Raw genomic sequence first — 20766 nt, 5'->3', positions numbered from 1 at the left:
AGCCATAACCTCTCCATCGGCCCTGCCCTGAGTGTGACAGTGGCAGCGCCCCGACCCCCTGATTGGCCCTGCTCTGTGGGTGATAGAGGGTGGCGCCCCAATCCCCCTCCACGGGCCTTGCTCTGTGTGTGACAGGGTAGAGCCATAACCTCCCCATTGGCCCTGCCCTGAGTGTGACAGGGTGCAGCGCCCCAACCTCCTGATCCGCCCTGCTCTTTGTGTGACGGGGGAAGGTGCCCCAACTCCCCTATTGGCCCTACTCTGTGAGTGACAGGGGGGAGCTCCTCAACCCCCTGATCGGCCCTGCTCTGTGCATGACAGGGGGGAGATCCTCAACCCCCTGATGGGCCCTGCTCTGTGCGTGACAGGGGGGAGCTCCCCAACCCCCTGATCAACCCTGCTCTGTGTTTGACAGGGTACGGAGCCCCAACCCCCCTGATGGGCCCTGCTCTGTGAGTGACAGGGGGCAGTGCCCCAACCCCCTGATGGGCCCTGCTCTGTGAGTGACAGGGGGCAGTGCCCCAACCCCCTGATTGGCCCTGCTCTGTGAGTGACAGGGGGCAGCGCCCCAACCCTCTGATTGGCCCTGCTCTGTGCATGACAGGGGGTGGCGCCCCAACTCCCCAATCGGCCCTGCTCTGAGCCTGACCAGGGGCTGCACCTAGGGATTGGGCCTGCCCTCTGCCACCCGGGAGCAGGCCTAAGCCAGCAGGTTGTTATCTCCCAAGGGGTCCCAGACTGTGAGAGGGCACAGGCCAGGCTGGGGGACCCCCCTCCCCCCCCAAGTGCACAAATTTTTGTGCACCGGGCCTCTAGTATAGTTATAAATGTCTTTATTTTAAGGTTCAGGCTAACTGCATTTTATTATAGAAAGTCTTCCCGGCTGCCTTAAAGTAATGTTCCCCTGCTGATGACACCCAAAATAACTTAGTTGCACACTCTTATTGGCACATTACTTTCTATTATATAGTATTTGTTAATTATGTATGATAAACCCTATAGCATATAGATTAAAAGTGTGGGTTTTGAATTCAAATCACAGACCTGCCCTTTGCTGTGTAACTTTAGGAAACTTAATTAACCTTTCTGTTCCTCAGTTTTCTCCTCAGTAAAATAATCTCACCTGCCCTGTAAAGTTCTGAATATTAAACCAATTAGGTATATCAAAGAACATGTCACTGTCATCTTTGCATCTCTTCACCTCCACTGACATCGTGTCTTGTGTATAATTTGATTCTCAGACTAGTGAAACAACAAGGAAGATACTGACTCCTAGAAATTAGAAAGTCAATTTTCAATATTTAAAAATGTTGATTTTTCTCTAATTTCCTGATGTGCTTTAAGAAACAAATGACACAAGACACAATTTTTACACATAAAATCTAGAGAATGAGTCAAATGACTATTACCTAAAAGATAGAGACATGCAATTTTCAACTGTAATTCTTTTTCAATTTGAAGGCTTATATTGCTTCCTATATTTAAAATAAGCCCGCAGCCCTGGCCAGGTGGCTTAGTTAATTGGAGCATTTTCCTGAACACTGACAGGTTGTGGGTTTGATTCCTGGTCAGAGCACATACCTGTGTTGCAAGTTTGATTCCTGGTCGGGATGCATACATGAGGCAACCGATCAATGTTTCTCTCTCACATAGATGTTTCTCTTTCTCTTCCTCTCCCTTTTCTTTCTAAAATCAATAAACATTTCCTGGGGTGAGGATTAAAATAATAATAATAAGCCTGCATATTTTGAATTGCTTTACAATCATATTTCTATAGGAACTTATTGAAATTGTGGTATCCTTGGAAAAGCAAGAGAGCAGTTAACTGTGCCTATTTTTTAATCCACACTGAAGGATATTTTTTTGGTGTTTTTTTTTATTACAGAATTAAAAAAAACACCTATATTTTCATAGAATATATTTCACATTAAAGATTCTCACAGTGGGAAAAATAACAATTTATTATTTAATTTTATATTTGTGGATATTATTTTGGGACAAGTAAAATGAATACATTTGAGGAGTAAGTCTCAGTTTACAATGTATAATATTTTGATACCTCTACATGGGTACTTCTTCCCTGCATGGAACTTCTCTACACTTAGAAGTTCTTCAGGCTCTTTTTCCCAGGATTTAGAAATTAGTAATGTGAAATATCAGCGTTTCCTAACTTTAAAGTTTCTCAAAAACATATAACCATCAGTGACTGGTATTAACTGAACAAAGGGGAGAAGTTTTCAAACATTAAGTACTGGCTAAGTTGATGTAGTATTTATTTATAAATTAATAGTTTTTCCTTTCTCCATAACTCCCAAGGCAAATATAGATGTTTGATTAGGTATTGATAGTAATAAAGCTGGATTCCCTTTAAGAGTTTGGTGAACTAAAATGCGAAAGCTCTTATATAAATTTCAGTTACATTGTGAATCTCGTGAGACGCTAGAGGACAGCCTCATTTATTTGCCAGCATGTGGAACTCAAGCTCACAATTTCTTGGATATAATTCCTCTCAAACCTTTTCCTCACAGATTAAATTCTAAAACTAGCCAGGTGATTAGAAGAGGTTTATCTCACTAGTGGACTTCTCTGTTATTTTCTCCTTATTGTGAGATGAATGGCATGACAGAGCAGAGGCAAAGAGGTGTACAATTTTCCAGGTATTAAGTCAAGAAGGACAGAGCTTCCACAGCATGGCAACAGCTTTGCTGATGCCCACATCGTGATAGTTGAAATAACAAAGTCCAGCAAAGGTGAAAGCCGAGAGTAACAAAAGGCCTGCCTTGGGAGCTTTTTGCAATGCATCCTTTTGAACATACTCAGTAACAACTTCTCCGAGGCCCCATGACCATGGAGAGCAAAGACCGCAGCCAGGGAGTACTCCATCACAAAGGAAGGATCCAAAAACACAGCTGGAAGTAGGCCCAGGAGCAAAACACTGACAACCCTCTCACCAGTCAGTGAAGAGACACAGCCTTGGAACCAGAAGGCAGCTGGGTGACAGGTGAATGTGCTGTATTCCACACCATCCTGGGGTAGGTTGGTCCTGGAGAAATGCTGAGATTTGAGCAAGTCTGACCCCTGGGATTCAGAGGAAGAGAGCTTGGTCTCCTTGGGCACTGCAGAGGACACTCAGCCTCCACACACTCACCATCTCGCTCCTGAAGGTTCAAGGTCTTGGAGGATATGTTTTTACTGATTTTAGAGAGAGGAAGGAAGGGGGGAGAGAGAGAGAGAGAGAGAGAGAGAGAGAGAGAGAGAGAGAGACTGATTTGTTGTTTCTTATAGGTATCCCAACTGGGGATCAAAACCACAACCTATGTGTGTGTCCTGATAGGAATCAAACCCGAAACCTTTCCTTGTATGGGGAAATGTTCCAACCAATTGAGCCAACCAGCCAGGGCATGCCTATTCTTTTTTCCTGCAATTCAAACATCTGCACAAATTGAGCAACAAAGATCAGAACCTACTTGTGCTTTTCTATATAGTCGAAATATTTATTGTTTGATGTATCACTAATTTTACTTTTGTAAGATGATGTATCTTTGTGTTTTGTTTAGGGCCTGAAGGGGCTCTTTTTGAACATTCAGTGGAAACACCCCTCATAAGAGCCCACCCATTTCAGGAGCTGAGGTAAAAACTTTGTTCAAATATAAATGTACTACTCATCTATAGAAGACACCTGGATAAGTGCTAGAATAATATTTTTGCACTTGTAACCAGACTAATTTTTTTTTTGTCCACTGCTAGTTTTTTTCTTTATTGATTAAGGTATTACATATGTGTCCTTATCCTCCCATTGCCCCTCCCCCACCCCGACTCGTGCCAACACACCCCTAGTGTATGTGTTCATTGGCTATGCTTATATGTATGCATACAAGCCTTTTGATTGATGTCTCCCCCTTCTCCCCATTCTCCCCTGCCTTCCCTCTGAGGTTTGACAGTCTGATGCTTCTCTGTTTATGGATCTATTTTTGTTCATCAGTTTATGGTGTTCATTATATTCCACAAATGAGTGAGATCATGTGATAGTTATCTTTCTCTGACTGGCTTATTTTGCTTAGCATAATGCTCTCCAGCTCCATCCACGCTGTTGCAAATGGTAGGAGTTCCTTCCTTTTTACAGCAGCGTAGTATTCCATTGTATAGCTGTACCATAGTTGTCTAATTAACTCATCTGTTGATGGGCACTTAGGCTGTTTCCAAATCTTAGCTATGGTAAATTGTGCTGCTATGAACATAGGGGTGCATATATCCTTTCTGATTGGTGTTTCTAGTTTCTTGAGATATATTCCTAGAAGTGGAATCACTGAGTCAAATGGGAGTTCCATTTTTAGTTTTTTGGGGAAACTCCATACTGTTCCCACAGGCAGTGCCAGAGGGTTCTTTTTTCTCTGCATCCTCACCAGCACTTGTCATTTGTTGATTTGTTGGTGATAGCCATTCTGACAGGTGTGAGATGGTACCTCATTGTCGTTTTGATTTGCATCTCTCAGATAATTAGTGACTGAGCATGCTTTCTATGTCTCTTGGCCTTCTGTATGTCCTCTTTCGAAAAGTATCTATTTAGGTCTGTTGCCCATTTTTTTTATTGGATTGTTTATCTTCCTTTTATTAAGTTGTATGAGTTCCCTGTAAATGTTGGAGATTGAACCCTTTTCAGAGATAACATTGGCAAATATGTTCTCCATGCAGTGGGCTTTCTTGTTGTTTTATTGATGGTTTCTTTTGCTGTGCAGAAGCTTTTTATTATGATATAGTCCTATTTTTTAAATTTTCTCTTTAGTTTCCATTGCCCTAGCAGCTGTATTGGTGAAGATATTGCTTCGGCAAATGTCTGAGATTTTCTGCCTGTGGATTCCTCTAAGATTTTTATTGTTTCCAGTCTTATGTTTAAATCCTTTACCATTTTGAGTTTATTTTTGTGTATGGTGTAAGTTGGTGGTCTAGTTTTATTTTTTGCATGTATCTGCCTAATTTTCCCAGAACCATTTATTGAAGAGACTGTCTTGACTCAGTTGTATCCTCTTGCTTCCTTTGTCAAATATTAATTGAGTATAGTTGTTTGGGTCAATTTCTGGGTTTTTTATCCAATTCTATTGGTTTATATGGCTGTTCTTGTGCCAGTACCAGGCAGTTTTGAGAACAGTGGCTTTGTAATATAGCTTGATATCTGGTATTGAGATCCCTCCTACTTTGTTCTTCTTTCTCAAGATTGCTGCAGCTATTGGGGGTGTTTTTTTATTCCAGATGAATTTATGGAGAGTTCATTCTAGGTCTGTGAAATATGCCATTGGTATTTTAAAGGGGAGTGCATTGAATCTATAGATTGCTTTGGGTAGTATGGACATTTTAATGATGTTGATTCTACCAATCCATGAACATAGTATGTTCTCCCATCGGTTTATGTCTTCCTCTATCTCTTTTTTCAGTGTCCTGTAGTTTTCTGAGTACAGGTCTTTTACGTTTTTAGTTAAGTTTATTACTAGGTATCTTAATTTTTTTAATACAATGGTAAATGGGATTGTTTTTTTAGTTTCTCTTTCTTTGAGTTCATTATTGGTGTATTAAAAAGCCATAGATTTCTGGGTGTTAATTTTGTATCCTGCTACATTGCCAAATTCATTTATTAAGCCTAGTAGTGTTTTGATGGAGTCTTTGGGGTTTTCTATGAACAGTATCATGTCATCTAAGAATAATGACAGTTTTACTTCTTCTTTTCCAATTTGGATACCTTTTATTTCTATATCTTGTCTAATTGCTATAGCTAACACTTCCAGTATTCTGTCGAGCAGGAATGGTGAAAGTTGGCATCCCTATCTTGTTCCTTTTCTTAGGTGAAATGGTTGTAGTTTTTGCCCATTGAGTATGATGTTGGCTGTAGGTTTGTCATATATGGCTTTTATTATGTTGAGATATGATCCCTTTAATCCCACTTTGCTGAAGGTTTTTATCAAAAAGGGGTGTTAGATTTTGTGAAATGCTTTTTATGCATCAATTTATATGACTATGTGATTTTTATCTTTAAATTTGTTTATGTGATTATCACGTTAATTGATTTGCAGATATTGTACCATCATTGCAAACCTGGGATAAATCCTACTTGGTCATGGTATATGATCTTTCTGATGTACTGCTGGATCCGATCTGCTAGAATTTTGTTGAGGATTTTGGCATCTATGTTCATGAGGGATATTGGCCTGTAATTCTCTTTCATTGTGTTGTCTTTATCTTATTTTGGTATTAGGATGATGCTGGCTTCATAGAATGAGCTTGGAAGTGTTCCTTCCTCTTGAATTTTTTGGAATAGTCTGAGGAGGATAAGTTTTAGTTGTTTTTTGAATGTTTGGTAATACTCCCCTGTGAAGACGTCTGTCCCCGAGCTTTTGTTTGCTGGAAGCTTTTTGATGACTGCTTCAATTTTCTCTATAGTTATTGGCCTATTCAGGTTTTTAGATTCTTCCTGATTGAGTTTTGGAAGGTTGCATTTTTCTAGGAATATGTCCATTTCTTCTAGGTTGTCTAGTTTGTTGGAATAGAGTTGTTTATATTGTGTGTGTGTTTTTTACAGTTCTTTGTATTTCTGTGGGGTCTGTTGTTATTTTGCCTCTTTCATTTCTGATTTTGTTTATTTGGGTCCTCTCTCTTTGCTTCTTGGTTAGCCTGCCTAGAGGTTCATCAATCTTGTTTATCCTTTCTAAGAACCAGCTCTTGGTTTCATTGATCTTTTGTATTGTTTTGTTTTTGTCTCTATGTCATTTATTTCCACTCTGATATTTATTATCTTCTTCCTTCTGCTCACTCTGGGCTTTGCTTTTTGCTCTCTTTCTAATATTTTAAGTTGTAGAGTTAGATAATTTATTACCAGTTTTTCTTGTTTTTTTGAGGTAGGCCTGTAGAGAGCTATAAATTTTCCTTTCAGGACTGCTTTCACTGTGTCCCATAAATTTTGGATTGTTGTGTTTTCATTGTCATTTGTTTCCAGGATATTTTTTATTTCTTCTTTGATCTCTTTGGTAACCCAATCATTGTTTAATAGCATGCTATTCACCTTCCAAGTGTTTGAATTTTTTTGTTGTTTTTATTGTAGTTTATTTCTAATATTATGCCATTGTGGTCTGAGATGATGCTTGATATGATTTCCATCTTCTTGGATTTGGAGAATCTTTTCCTGTGCCCCAATATGCGGTCTATCTTTGAAAATGTCCCATGTGCACTTGAGAAGAACATGTATTCCATGGCTTTGGGGTGAAATGTTCTAAAAATTTCAATTAAGTCCATCTGATCTAGTGAGTCATTTAGGATTGCTGTTTATTTGCTGATTTTTTGTCTAGAGGATTTATCCAGTGATGTCAGTGGTGTATTAAAGTTCCCTACTATGATTGTATTGTGGTCAATCTCTCCCTTGATATCTTCCAGGAGTTCTTTTATGTATTTGGGTGCTCTTGCATTGGGTGCATTTATGTTTACCAGGGTTATATCCTCTTGTTGTATCAGTCCCTTTAGGATTATGAAGTGGCCTTCCTTATCTTTTTTTATGGCCTTCACCTTGATGTCTATTTTGTCAGATATAATATTGCTACCCCAGCTTTTTTCTCATTTCCATTTGGCTGAATGATATTTTTCCATCCCTTCACTTTTGAGTCCCTTGTTCTGAAGTGGGGGTCTTATAGACAGCATATAGATGGCTCATGTTTTATTATCCATTCAGCCACTCAATGTCTTTTGATTGGAGCATTTAGTCAGTTTACGTTTAAAGTTATTATTGATAGGTACTTGTTTATTGCCATTTTTATTTTTTATGCCTGTATTCTTTCTTCCCTTTTTATTTCTTCTTTTTACACCAGTTCCTTTAGCATTTCTTGCATGCAGGCTTAGTAGTAACAAACTCCCTTAGCTTTTTTTTTTTCTGTGAAGTGCCTTATTTCCCCTTCAATTTTGAATGATAGCCTTGCTGGATAGAGTATTCTTGGGTTCAGTCCCTTGCTTTGCATAATTTTGTGAACTTTCTTCCATTACTTTTTTGCCTGATGTGTTTCTTTTGAGAAATCATTTGATAATCTAATGGGAGATTCCTTGTACATAACTTTTTGTCTCTCTCTTGTAGCCTTTAAGATTCTCTCTTTGTTGTTAACGTTTGCCATCATAATTATGACGTGTTTTGGTATGGGTCTTTTTGGGTTCATCTTGTTTGGAACTCCTTGTGCTTGTGTGACTTTTTTATTCCCCAAATCAGGAAAGTTTTCTGACATTATTTCTTCAAATAGGTTTTATAACCCTTGTTCCTCTTCTTGTTCTTCTGGAACTCCTATTTTTTGTATGTTGCTTTGTTTCATGTTTCTCAAAGCTCCCTTAGGCTCTCCTCCTGTCTCTTAATTTTTTTCTCCAATTGCAGTTCAATTTGGGTGTTTTGCTGCCCTGTCATCTAATATACTAAATTGATCCTCCGCTTCTCCTAGTGTACTGTTGAAAGTTTCCATAGTGTTTCTTATTGGAGCTATATCACTCTTTATTTCCTCTTGATTCTTACATAAATTGTTGATTCTTTTCATACATCTGGTTTATAAATTGTCTGACCCTTATTCTGAGTCCTTTTTCTGGCATATTGCATGCTTCCTTTTCACTTAGCTCCTTTTCTGGTAATTTCTCTTCTTTCCTTTGGGGGGTTTCTTTGTCACCCATTTTTTCTCCTGCTGAAAGATCTAAGTGTTGAGTCATGTGGTGGCTGCTCCACAGGCAACAGCGACTACTTGGGTGGCGGCTGCTTCTCAGGTGGTCACAGCAGCAGCTGCTCCTCAGTTGGCAGAGAATCCTTGTGTGGGCACTGCTCTCACAGCTGTTCACAGCAGTAGTTGCTTCTCCAGCTTCTGGGGGCGAGCTGATCATCGCTCATGCAGCTGCTGCTTCTTGGACAGGGTGGCTGCGTGTGGCTGCTGCTCCTCGGATGGGGGTGGGCTGCTCACACAGCTGCTGCTCCTCATTTGGGGGCAGGCTGTCATTACTAACTAAAATTCAAAGGACATTGTTGGGTACACAGGTCCTTCATTCTGCCTAACTATGCTAACTGTCAGGTCCGAACCCCTCTGCTAGGGACTAGACCCTGTTGGACACTGGGTATTCGATGGAGAAGCCATGAGAAGTTGTGGGTATATAAGAGAGTCTTTATTGTAGCCCAAGTAGCCACTGCTGCAACAGGAGCTATTAGACAAATCAGTTCTTCAAAGTAAAGTCCCATAGAGTAGCCATACACCTGCTAGGTAACAATACATCTTTCCTGCAAAGTACCAGTAGCCTCTAACATAGAAGCTATACAGGAGTCATCTTTAGAGCTACAGCCTCACTAAGCAGCTGCCTCCAAGCCAGCTGCCTGCTGGTCAGTAACATACTTTAATACTAACTTAGACAAAAGAGGCTTCTTTCCAAATAGTGACATCAGTCTTTGGATTATAGAAGGGCAAGCTTGTGCAGTGTACCTATAGTAAGATAGCTGTGTCCTTGCTTCTTTCACCTGCATATAGCAGAGTAACCTTGACACTCCTGATTAGGATTCCCATGCTCAGAGTGGCCTTGAACATCCAGTGCACTCTAAACAGAGTCCCCATAGACATAAAAGTCCTGGTTTTTCCATTCTTACTGTCTCTGTGCTTCAGGCATTTATTCTCCCTCCTGCCTGTATTTTCCTGTAGCATAGTCCTGCCTTCAGTTTGTTCCTCTCTAATCTGCCCATCAGAGGGACTTTGCCAAATGCAACTATGCATTTCAGTTTCATTGATGCCACCTTGGCCTTAGGAAAGTTGAAAGGGCAACCTCTGGGCATTCATGGCCTTCCATGATCTGGGCTCTTAATAATGGCTGTCCAGCCCTAACCGGTTTGGCTCAGTAGATGGAGCGTTGGCCTGCAGACTGAGGGGTCCCGGGTTCGATTCTGGTCAAGGGCATGTGCCTTGGTTGCGGGCACATCCCCAGTGGGAGGTGTACAGGAGGCAGCTGATCGATGTTTCTCTCTCATCGATGTTTCTGACTCTCTGTCCCTCTCCCTTTCTCTCTGTAAAAAATCAATAAAATATATATATTTTAAAAAAATAATGGCTGTCCAGCCTTGAGCCCTCACAGCACCCCCTGCCTGATCTGCCCTCTCAGACTTGAGTGCTGCCACCCACCCCACTCCATCCTTTTACACAGGTTGTCCCATCTGCCTGGAGTGTCATTCTTCCCTTGGAGACTCAGGAATATCTACTTATGCCTCAAATTTTAGTTTATTTAGTTCATAAGTTGTGGGCTTATGATTCATATGTTTCACAGAGCCATCGTTTTCCCCTGAAAATCATTAGCATAAGTTTCCTCAAATTGTTCACAATTTTTAACAGAAAAAAATGATATTTTCTTGTTATACTACCATTTCGAATACAGCTGCAAACAGGGAAAAATCTTTGTACCTTTAGTGAAAGAGTTAGGTGCTTTTGTGGGCTTGAAATTTGCAAAAAGCATTATTGAAAATGTAAACTTACAATACATTTAGTAAAATATGTGTACTGTAGCTCTGGCCAGTTTTTCTCAGTGGTTAGTGTCACAAGTTGGATTCCCAATCAAGGGACGTACCTCAGTTGCGGTTCAATCCCCAGCCCCAGTCAGAGTGGGAGCAGGAGGCAACCAATCAATATTTCTCTCTCTCTCTCTCTCTCTCTCTCTTTCTCTCTCTCTCTCTCCGCCCCTTCCACTCTGTCTACAAATCAATGGAAAAAATATCCTTGGGTAATATTAGAGAAAGAGCAGTATAAAAAAAATCAAATGCATGATAAATCCATATTTGCAAAAAATGTTGGTGTATATATAGTTTAAGTGTGGTAAAATACACATAACATAAAATTTACCAACTTAAATACCTTTAAGTGTGCAATTCAGAAGTATTAAGAACATTCACATTGCTGTGCAACCATCATCACCATCCATCTCTAGAACTTTTCATTTTGTAAAACTGAAACTTTCTCCATTAAATAACTTTTTAATTTCTTGATTTGAAAGAGAGTAAGAGAGAGAGATTTCTTGTTCCACTTATTTATGCATTTATTGCTTGATTCTTGTATGTGCCCCAACTAGGGATTGAACCCACAACCATGGCACCTTGGTGTATCAGGATGATGCTCTAATCAACTGAGCTGCCCGGCCAGGGCCCATTAAAAAGCTTCTCATTTCCTCCCCTAGCCCCTGACAACCACCATTCTACATTCTGTCTTTATGAAAGTGACTATTCTAGATACCTCATATAAGTGGAGTCATAGAGTATGTGTCTTTTTGTAACTGGCTCATAAAACTTAGCATAATGCTCTCAAACTTGGCTAGATCTTTACATAATATCAGAACATATAAAATTATCTACTTCGCTAGACATTTATTTATTTTTTATTATTTTTTAAAATATATTTTTATTGATTTCAGAGAGGAAGGGAGAGGGAGAGAGAGAGAAACATCAATGCTGAGAGAGAATCATTGATTGGCTGCTTCCTGCATGCCCCCGACTGGGGATCAAGCCCACAACCTGGGCATATGCCCTGACTGGGAATCAAACTGGTGGCCTCTTGGTTCCTGGGGCGATGCTCAACCGCTGAGCTACACCCAGCTGGGCAAGACCTTTATTCTTTATATGTGCCTCAATGTATTTCACTTTATATCTAGGCTACTGAATTTACTGCTTTATAGCTATAAATATTTATTCTAATAGTATATTTGTATCTTATACAAAATCAAATAATATTTTAAAACATGTCTTAAAGTCTAAGATATCACTTAAAATCATGTTTAGAATTTGAACTTGAAATATATGCAAAACAATTAATATATTCTATGATATTATGTAAATAAGAGAAATAAAGTAGAGTAGAAATCCCAGTTTTACACAGACAAGCCTGGTGACGTAGGCCAAGCTAAATTGTTGAGACTATTTTTTCTCATGTATAAAATGTTGATAGTATTATACATCTCAGAGTGCTCTTGGAAAGATTTACTAAGCTGTTAGTTTGAAAGCATTTTGTAAACTAAAAGTCAAACACAAAAATCATTTTTATATCATTATTACAGGCCTGGTGCACGAAAGTCATCCATGGGTGGGGTCCCTAGGCCTGGCCGGTGATCAGGGCCAATCAGGTTACCTGCCTTCCTGCCTCCCCACCTACTCCTTCCCTCACTGCCTGCACGCCGCTACGTGGTTCCCCACCTCCCCACCTTCCCACCTCCCCACCTCCCCACCTCCCCACCTCCCCACCTCTTTCTTCCCTCGCCACCTGTGCACTGCCACCCACCCCTGGTTCCCCATCCCCATTGGGACCTGTGGGCTTGGGGGAGGGACACGCAGGTTGGCCAGCAGGCCCAAATCAGGCAATTAGGGTCTGCTGGCTGGGGGGAGGGGCCAACCACCACTGTGATGGGTGGGCAGCAGGCCGATCAGGGGCTGCTGGCTGGGGGAAAGACATGGGGAGGGCCCCAGAAGGTTGGCCACCAGCCCTGTGGAGGGAGCTGGCCCTTGGCCCCCCTGGGAAAGGGGCCGCATCCACCACCACCCACCCCTGGTTCCCAGCCCCACTTGGAAAACCAGGGCCTGCTGGCCAGGGGGGGTGGGGTACCAGGATGTTGGCCAGCAGGCCCCATCAGCGATCAGGACCTGTGGGCTGGGGGCAGCTCCTGTGTTGAGTGTCTGCCCCTTGGTGGTCAGTGTGCATCATAGCGACCAGTTGTTCTGGTTGTTCCAATTGTTTTGGTCATTCTGTCATAACAGTTGCTTAGGCTTTCATATATATATATATATATATATATATATATATATATATATATATATTCTCCCAAGTATTTATTAACAATAAATGTAATGAGTTAGGAAATTCAGCATTTCTCTATCCTTTAATGTATAGTTAAATGTTAATCGAAAACAAATGGGAGCTCAATTTATCTTGCCCATGTAGAGAATATTTACAACATAAAAATAAATTGTGACTATAATTAAGTTATAACAATTTCATTAATTTTGATAAAGGAACATAAGGTCAACTTACAGAATTATTATAGTTAGGAAAGAACAACAATTTTACTTTCCTATAATAGAAAAATGATTCATACAATCCTGATAACCAAGGACAGAAAGTGAAGACCTTATAGCAGGGGTCCTCAAACTTTTTAAACAGGAGGCCAGTTCACTGTCCCTCAGACCGTTGGAGGGCCGGACTATAGTTTTTTAAAAAAACTATGAACAAATTCCTATGCACACAGTGGTGGCAAAAACACCCGGTGGGCCGGATAAATGTTTTCAGCGGGCCGCATGTGGCCTGCGGGCCGTAGTTTGAGGACCCCTGCCTTATACAGAGTGGTAGGAAGTGGGGAGTCATGAAAGGGCTGGCCAGGCTCCCACAAACAGCAGCTGAAGTTCCTGAGAGATATCTCAGCTGTGGGGAGTTGCCACTGAAAACTCTGGGGCCTAATCCCCAAGCTGGGCCCCCAGCAGAGAGCACCAAAATTGAGAAAGGTGCCCACATAACATCTGGCTGTGAAAAGCAGCAGGGTTTCTGTGTGCCAGGGAGAGATGACTGGAAATTCAGGTACCCTCTTAAAGGGCCAATGCAAAAATTTTGTGTGTAGCCACTCACTTTGGGCTCTGGAAGAGGGATGGAAGAGTGAACAAGAAATGTGTGAGGAGAAGCCAGGGATGGTGGTTCTGGGGCTTGAGCTTGTAAGGCAGACACCCTGGTTTCCTGTACAAAGTCATTCCCTCACACTGCAGAGGTAATCTTTCTCAGGCACACCTTTGATATCCAGGTGATTTTTTCCTGGGGAGGGGAAGACAGTTGACCATCTTTATCAGACAACAATGTGCCCCATGGTGTGGAATTTCTGAGGGTTATAAAGAGACTGAGAATAACAATTTACATCCAGGCAAAAGCAATTGTCCCACCCTGTTGGAAAACATCCCACAAACCTGTGGATAATTGCCTGAGGGCTAATCAAGACTGCATCCAATAAATCTGCAGGCATAGGCAGTTTCTGGAGGCTTTGAGTCTTTGCCTGATCTAATTAGTCAGAAGCAGCATTTGACACTGTCCTGCACCAGAGGTTGAGAGGCGTAGCAGGTCTATCTAGTACATAGTCACCAATGCAAACAGGTAGCCAAAATGGGGGTGAAAAAACAACACCCAAATGAAAGAACAAGAGAATTCTCCAGAAGAAGAGATCAATGAAATGAAGATAAGAAATTTATCTGATATAGAGTTCAGAATAATGATGGTAAAGATGCTCAACAGCATAAGAAAAGAAATAGTAACTATGAAAAAAGAATAATTGGAAATAAAGAATTACCGTGAACTAATAAAGAACACACTGGAAGGAATACACAGCATGTTAAGGGAAGCTGAAGATCTGATAAGTGCTTTAGAAGATGGTAGAAAAAAATCACTCAACCAGACAAACAAAAATAAAACAATAATTAAAAAAACAAGAAGATAGTTTAAGGAAGCTGTGGGTCAACATGAAACACAACAATATTTGCTTAGTAGATTAGCCAGAAGGGGAAGAAAGTGAACAAGGGATAGAGAACTTGTTTGAAGAAATAATGACAGAAAACTTCCCTAACCTGGTGAAGGAAAAAGTTGCACAAGTTCAGGAGGCACAGAGAGTCTAAGCAAGAAGAACCCAAAAAGGCCCATGCTCAGACACATTATAATTAAAATACAAAAAATTAAAGACAAAGAGAGAATCTTAAAGGCAGCAAGAGAAAAGCAATATGTTACCTACAAAGGAGCTTCCATAAGGCTGTCATCTAATTTCTCATCAGAAACTCTACAGGCCAGAAGGAAATGGCATGAATACTCAAGGTAATGAATAGAAAGGATCTGAAACCAAGGTTACTATATCCAGCAAGGCTATCATTCAAAATAGATGGTGAAATAAAGAGTTTCACAGACAAAAAAAGGCTAAAGGAGTTTATTACCACCAAGCCAACATTGCAAGAAATGCTAAAGGGACTGCTGTAATGAGAAGAAGAAATAGAGAGAGAAACCTAGGTATACAGAATTAAAATGGCAATAAACAAGTACCAATCAATAATAACCTTAAATGTAAATGGATTAAATAATCAAATCAAAAGACATAGGGTAGCTGAATGGATACACAAACATGACCCAACTATATGCTGTCTACAAGAAAACCACACCAGAACAGAAGACTCAAACAAGATGAAAGTGAAGGGATGGAAAAAATTTTTCCATGCAAATGGAAATAAAAGAGAACTGGGGTAGTAATATTAATATCTGAAAAAATATATACTTCAAAATGAAGCCATTATAAGGGACGACAAAGATCACTACACAATACTAAAGGGATCAATCCAACAAGACTATATAACCCGGCACACCAACCCCACAAACAGCCAACCCCACGCACAGCCTACCCCACGCCCGCCTGCCCCACGCACGCCGACCTAAAAAACAGCAACAACAAAAAAACCAAAACCAAAATAAAACTATATAACCCTGGTAAACATGTATGCACCCATAGAGGATCACCTAAATATATTTTAAAAAACACTTCTAGAAGACTCTAAGAGAGAGAATGACAAGAATACAGTCATAGTAGGGCACTTTAATATCCCTCTTACTTCACTGGATAGATCTTCCAGACAAAATATTAACAAGGAAACAGTGACTGTAAGGGAAGCATTGGATTAGATGGATTTAATTGATATTTATAGAACATTTCACCCTAAAGGTGCAGAATATACCTTATTATCAATTGTACATGGTTCATTCACAAAGATAGACCACATTTTAGGACACAAAACAAGTCTCCACAGTGCAAGAAGATTGACATACTATCAAGCATCTTCTCAGATCACAGCGGAATGACATTAGAAATCAACTAATGTAAAAACACCCCAAAACATTCAAACACATGGAGGCTAAATAGTGTATTATTAAACAATGAATGGGTTACCCATGAGATCAAGAAAGAAATAAAAAACTTCCTGAAAACAAATGAAAATTAACACACAACAACCTCAAATCTCTGGGACACAGCAAAAGCAGTCTCTCTACCACTCAGGTGGACCCTTGAATGATTACTGCCAAACTCTATTGATTGATTATTCTTTTACATTGATAGTTACATTCTTTTCTATAAATTCTTACCATAAACTATCTTTTACTTTTTAGTACTGGGTCTAGAAGCATTACTATTTCTGGCCTGAGTAAACTGAAAAGAATTCTAGAATATCCTAACTGATGAATGAAAACACTGAATATGGATTTTGTAGGCTTAAGATCATGATGTTTTTATAAATGTAACTCTTAAATATACATGTTTAAGTAACACAATGTAAAATTTGATATTTGCTCATATGGTATTTATAGAAGTGTGGCAACTATTTTCTTTATAAAGAAAGATAATTGACTTGTATTTAAGTTAAAATCTCTGTATCCATACCTATGACAGATGCTGACTCTACATAAAATGCCTGGTACCGGATTTTTTTTTTTAAAATATGTTTTTATTGATTTTTTACAGAGAGGAAGGGATAGGGATAGAGAGTTAGAAACATTGGTGAGAGAGAAACATCGATCAGCTGCCTCCTGCACACTCCCTACTGGGGATGTGTCTGCAACCCAGGTACATGCCCTTGACCAGAATCGAACCTGGGACCCTTGAGTCTGCAGGCCTGATGCTCTATCCACTGAGCCAAACCAGTTAGGGCCTGGTACCGGATCTTAATGAGTTTATAGTCTACTGGGAAAGAAACATGCAAACAAGTTATAACAATATCGTGCATTGTTATGATGAAATTAAAAATTATAGTGAGGGCATAGCAGAAAGAGCATAGAATATTCCCAAGGTAATCTGACATAATATGACAGAGAAGGAAACATTTAAAGTGAAACTTGAGTTGCACACCAGCAGGACCTTACAGGCAACCCTTTTCACAGGAGCTGGGACCTTGAGGTGATTCGCCTGCCAGCAGGATTATGCAAGTGAACCCAAAGTGACTTTGGACTGCACAGTGACTTGCACATCAGCAGGCTCTGGGATCTCACAGGGAGTTGTGCGCCAGAGGGACTGTGCATGTTCCCTCACCAACCCTGAGCATCTGCAGCTGACACCCACAGGACCCAATCTGTGTAGAAAGGTAGTACAACTCAGAAAAGAGACAATCAAGGCATGAAATTCAAGGCAGACCCAGTCTCTGGGCTAAGGAGTCCCTGACCATTGGACTACTAGGGGCTTCAACCCCTTCGACTTCAGTCAGGTTGCGCAGGGCCAGAAAGGAATAATGACTCACATTCACCTGCACTAGAGCAGCTTCAAAGACACCCAAGATAGATACACCAAGGGACCAGACTCAACAACATCCAAGCAAAATCCTATGAGCCCCAGCCTCACTGGCAGCAAGTCAGACGGGAGATCCTTTCCAAGAACAGGAGATCAAAAATCAAGTTCCAATTACAATAGGAGAGCTCAAATATCACACACAAGGGGCACTCATAGAGCATCCAGCTCAGGTGAACAAAGAGACTGCAATACTGGACCCCTCAAGACACTGTCTACATTAGGCCATTCCACAAAGACTGGGAGACACAACAGGATTATCTAATACATAGAAGCAAATACAAAGACACAACAAAAATGAAGAGACAAAGAAACAACCCCCAAATGAGAGAAAATAAGGAAACTCCAGAAAAAGAACTAAATGAAATGGAGGTAAGCAACCTATCAGACATAGACTTCAAAGCAATGGTTATAAAGATACTTAAGGAACTTATTGCAAATTACAACAGCATGAAAAAAAAAATAGAGGCCACGAACAAGAATCAGACAGAAATGAAGAATTATATATCTGACATCAAGAAAACACTAGAAGGCATTAAAAGTAGATTGGATGAAGAAGAGGATAGAATTAGCAATTCAGAAGACAAGGTAGAAATAAATACCCAATTAGAGCAGCAAATGGGAAAAAGAATTTAAAAGCAGGAAGATAGCTTAAGGGTGCTCTGGGACAAAAACGAAGCACAACAGCATCCACATTACAAGAATACCAGAAGGGGAAGACAGTGAGCAAGGAACAGAGAACCTGTATAAAGAAATAAAGGCAGGAAACTTCCCCAACCTGGTGAAGGAAAATGTCGCACAAGTTCAGGAGGCACAGAGAGTCCCAATCAAGAGAAACCCAAAGAGACGCAAACCTAGACACATCATAATCAAAACGGCAAATGTTAAAGACAAACAAAGAATCTTAAAGGCAGCAAGAGAAAGAAACATACCTACAAAGGAGTTCCCATTAAAATGTCAACTGACTTCTCAATAGAAACACTTCAGGCCAGAAGGGAGTGGCATGAAGTACTCAAAGTAATGAAAAGCAAGGGCCTAAATCCAAGAATACTGTATTCAGTAAGGCTATCATTTAAAATAAAAGGTGAATAAAGAGCTTTTCAGAGAAAAAAAAGATAGAAGAGTACATTAACACCAAACCAGCAATGCAAGAAATGTTAAAGGGATTGCTTTGAAAAGGAGAGAGAAAGGATTATAGGCACAAAGAAAATAAAAATGGCAATAAATAAATACCTATTAATAATTACCTTAAATGTAAATGTAACTGGATATATTTGTTGTCTACAAGAGACCCACCTCAGAATAAAAGATACACAGACTGAGAGTGAAGGGATGGAATATATATTCCATAAAAATGGAAAGGTGAAAAAGCTGGGGTAGCAATATTCATATCAGACAAAATAGACTTCAAAACAAAGGCCACAACAAGAGACAAAGAAGGATATTTAACAACACTAAAGGGAATGATTCAACATGAAAATATAGCCCTTGTAAACATATATACAACCAATATAGACACACTCATGTACATAAAAAAAATCTTGGCGGACTTTAAAGGAGAGATTGACAGCAATACAGTCCTGGTAGGGGATTTTAACACCCCACGGACATCACTGAACAGATATTCCAGAAAAAAACAACAAGAAACAGAGGCCTTAAATTACACACTACATCAGATGGATGTTACTGATATTTACAGAACATTTCACCCCCAAAGCAACAAAATATACATTCTACTTAAGTGCATATGGCACATTCTCAAAGATAAACTACCTGTTATGGCACAAAACAAGCCTATACAAATTCAAGAAGATTGATACAATACCAAGTATTTTCTTGGATCACAATGGCATGAAGTTAGAAATCAACTACAATAACAAAACTCAAAAACACTCAAATGCATGTAGGCTAAATAGCATGTAATTAAACAATGAATGTATTACCAATGAGATCAAGCAAGAAATTAAAAACTTCCTGGAAACAAATGAAAATGAACACAGAAGCACCCCAAACCTATGAGACATGGTGAAAGTATTCCTGAGAGGGAAGTTTATAGCACTCCAAGTCTATCTCAAGAAACCAGGAAATGCACTGATAAATTGTCTAACCCTACAACTCAATGAAGTAGAAAGAGAAGAGCAAGAAAAGCCCAAAGGAAGTAGAAGGAAGGAAATCTATCTATATAAATGCCTAAGCGACCATCGCAACAGAACGGATGACTGAACAGGCTGCGTGGGGTGACCAGGCCGGCAGGGGGGTTAGTGAGGTACGACCAAATGACCAAGAAGCAGGCTCCATGGGGTAACCAGGCCAGTAGGGGGGTTAGTGAGGGATGACCAATCAACCAAGCAACAGGCTGTGTGGGGCAACCAGGCTGGTGGGGGGGGGGCAGTGGGGGCAACCAGGCCAGCAGGGGGTGCAGTTGGGGGCAAGCAGGCTGGTGGCGGGGGGGGGGGGGGAGTTGGGGGCAATCAGGCTGGCAGGCAGGTGAGTGGTTAGGAGCCAGTGTTCCAGGATTGTGAGAGGGATGTCCGACTGCCAGTTTAGTCCCAATCCTCGGGATCAGGCCTAAGCCGGCAGTTGGACATCTCCCGAGGGGTCCCGGATTGGAGAGGGTGCAGGCTGGGCTGAGGGGAACCTCCCCCACCCACCCCCATGCACGAATTTTGTGAACCGAGCCTCTAGTAATAAAGATCAGAGTGGAAATAAATGAAATAGAGAGTGAAAATAAAAAAACAGTACAAAAGATCAATAAATTCAAGAGATGGTTCTTTGACAGGGTAAACACCACAGAAATACAAATGATTATAAGAAAATACTATGAATAACTGTATGCCAACAAACTGGACAACCTGGGTGAAATGGACAAATTCCTAGAAACATACAATCTTCCAAAACTCAATCAGGAGAATCAGAAAACCTGAGTAGGCCAATAACAACCGGTGAAATTGAAGCAGTATTTTAAAAATTTCCAGCAAATAAATTTCCTGGAATGGATGGTTTTACAGGAGAATTTTACCAAATATTCAAAAAAGAACTAATATTTATCCTTCTCAAACTATGCCAAAAAATCCAAGAGGGAGGAACACTTCCAACTTCTTTTCACAATGCCAGCATTGTCCTAATTCCAAAACCAGATAAAGACACTACAAAAAGGAACAAGAATATGGTGGTTGGCAGGATTGCAGTGAGGGGGAGAGTGTGAGTGAGGGATGGAGTGAAAGGGGAGTGCTGGACATGTGTGTGTGTGTGTGTGTGTGTGTGTGTGTGTGAGAGAGAGAGAGAGAGAGAGAGAGAGAGAGAGAGTGAGGTATAGTTAGATCCTGTAAGACTTTCAGGGGTTGGAAAACTGGGGTCTCTTAGATGGGGAGCCCCTGCTACCACTGCAGGCACTCCTGGGTGGCTGGTGCTGGC

The 20766-nt window shown here is 40.6% G+C and overlaps 1 protein-coding gene and 1 pseudogene across 3 annotated transcripts in view; one reads left to right on the top strand and one right to left on the bottom strand.

The window, feature by feature from the left end:
• Positions 1–20766, top strand: part of SGCG (sarcoglycan gamma) — a 158589-nt gene that overhangs the window by 106593 nt on the left and 31230 nt on the right. For all 3 annotated transcript variants that reach the window (XM_070407494.1, XM_070407493.1, XM_070407495.1), the window contains one exon: positions 3558–3630. In XM_070407494.1, the coding sequence (XP_070263595.1) occupies positions 3558–3630 (73 nt within the window). The remainder of the gene's footprint in view (positions 1–3557; positions 3631–20766) is intronic.
• Positions 2666–3151, bottom strand: LOC139005097 (succinate dehydrogenase [ubiquinone] cytochrome b small subunit, mitochondrial-like; annotated as a pseudogene).

This window comes from Myotis yumanensis, unplaced genomic scaffold, assembly GCF_028538775.1.
Source record: "Myotis yumanensis isolate MYYU_CA2020_CCGP unplaced genomic scaffold, mMyoYum1.0.hap1 SCAF_3, whole genome shotgun sequence".
NCBI classification, from domain to species: Eukaryota; Metazoa; Chordata; class Mammalia; order Chiroptera; family Vespertilionidae; genus Myotis; species Myotis yumanensis.
The sequence above is the reverse complement of the archived record's forward strand: the minus strand, read 5'-3'. Positions and strand labels throughout refer to the sequence as shown.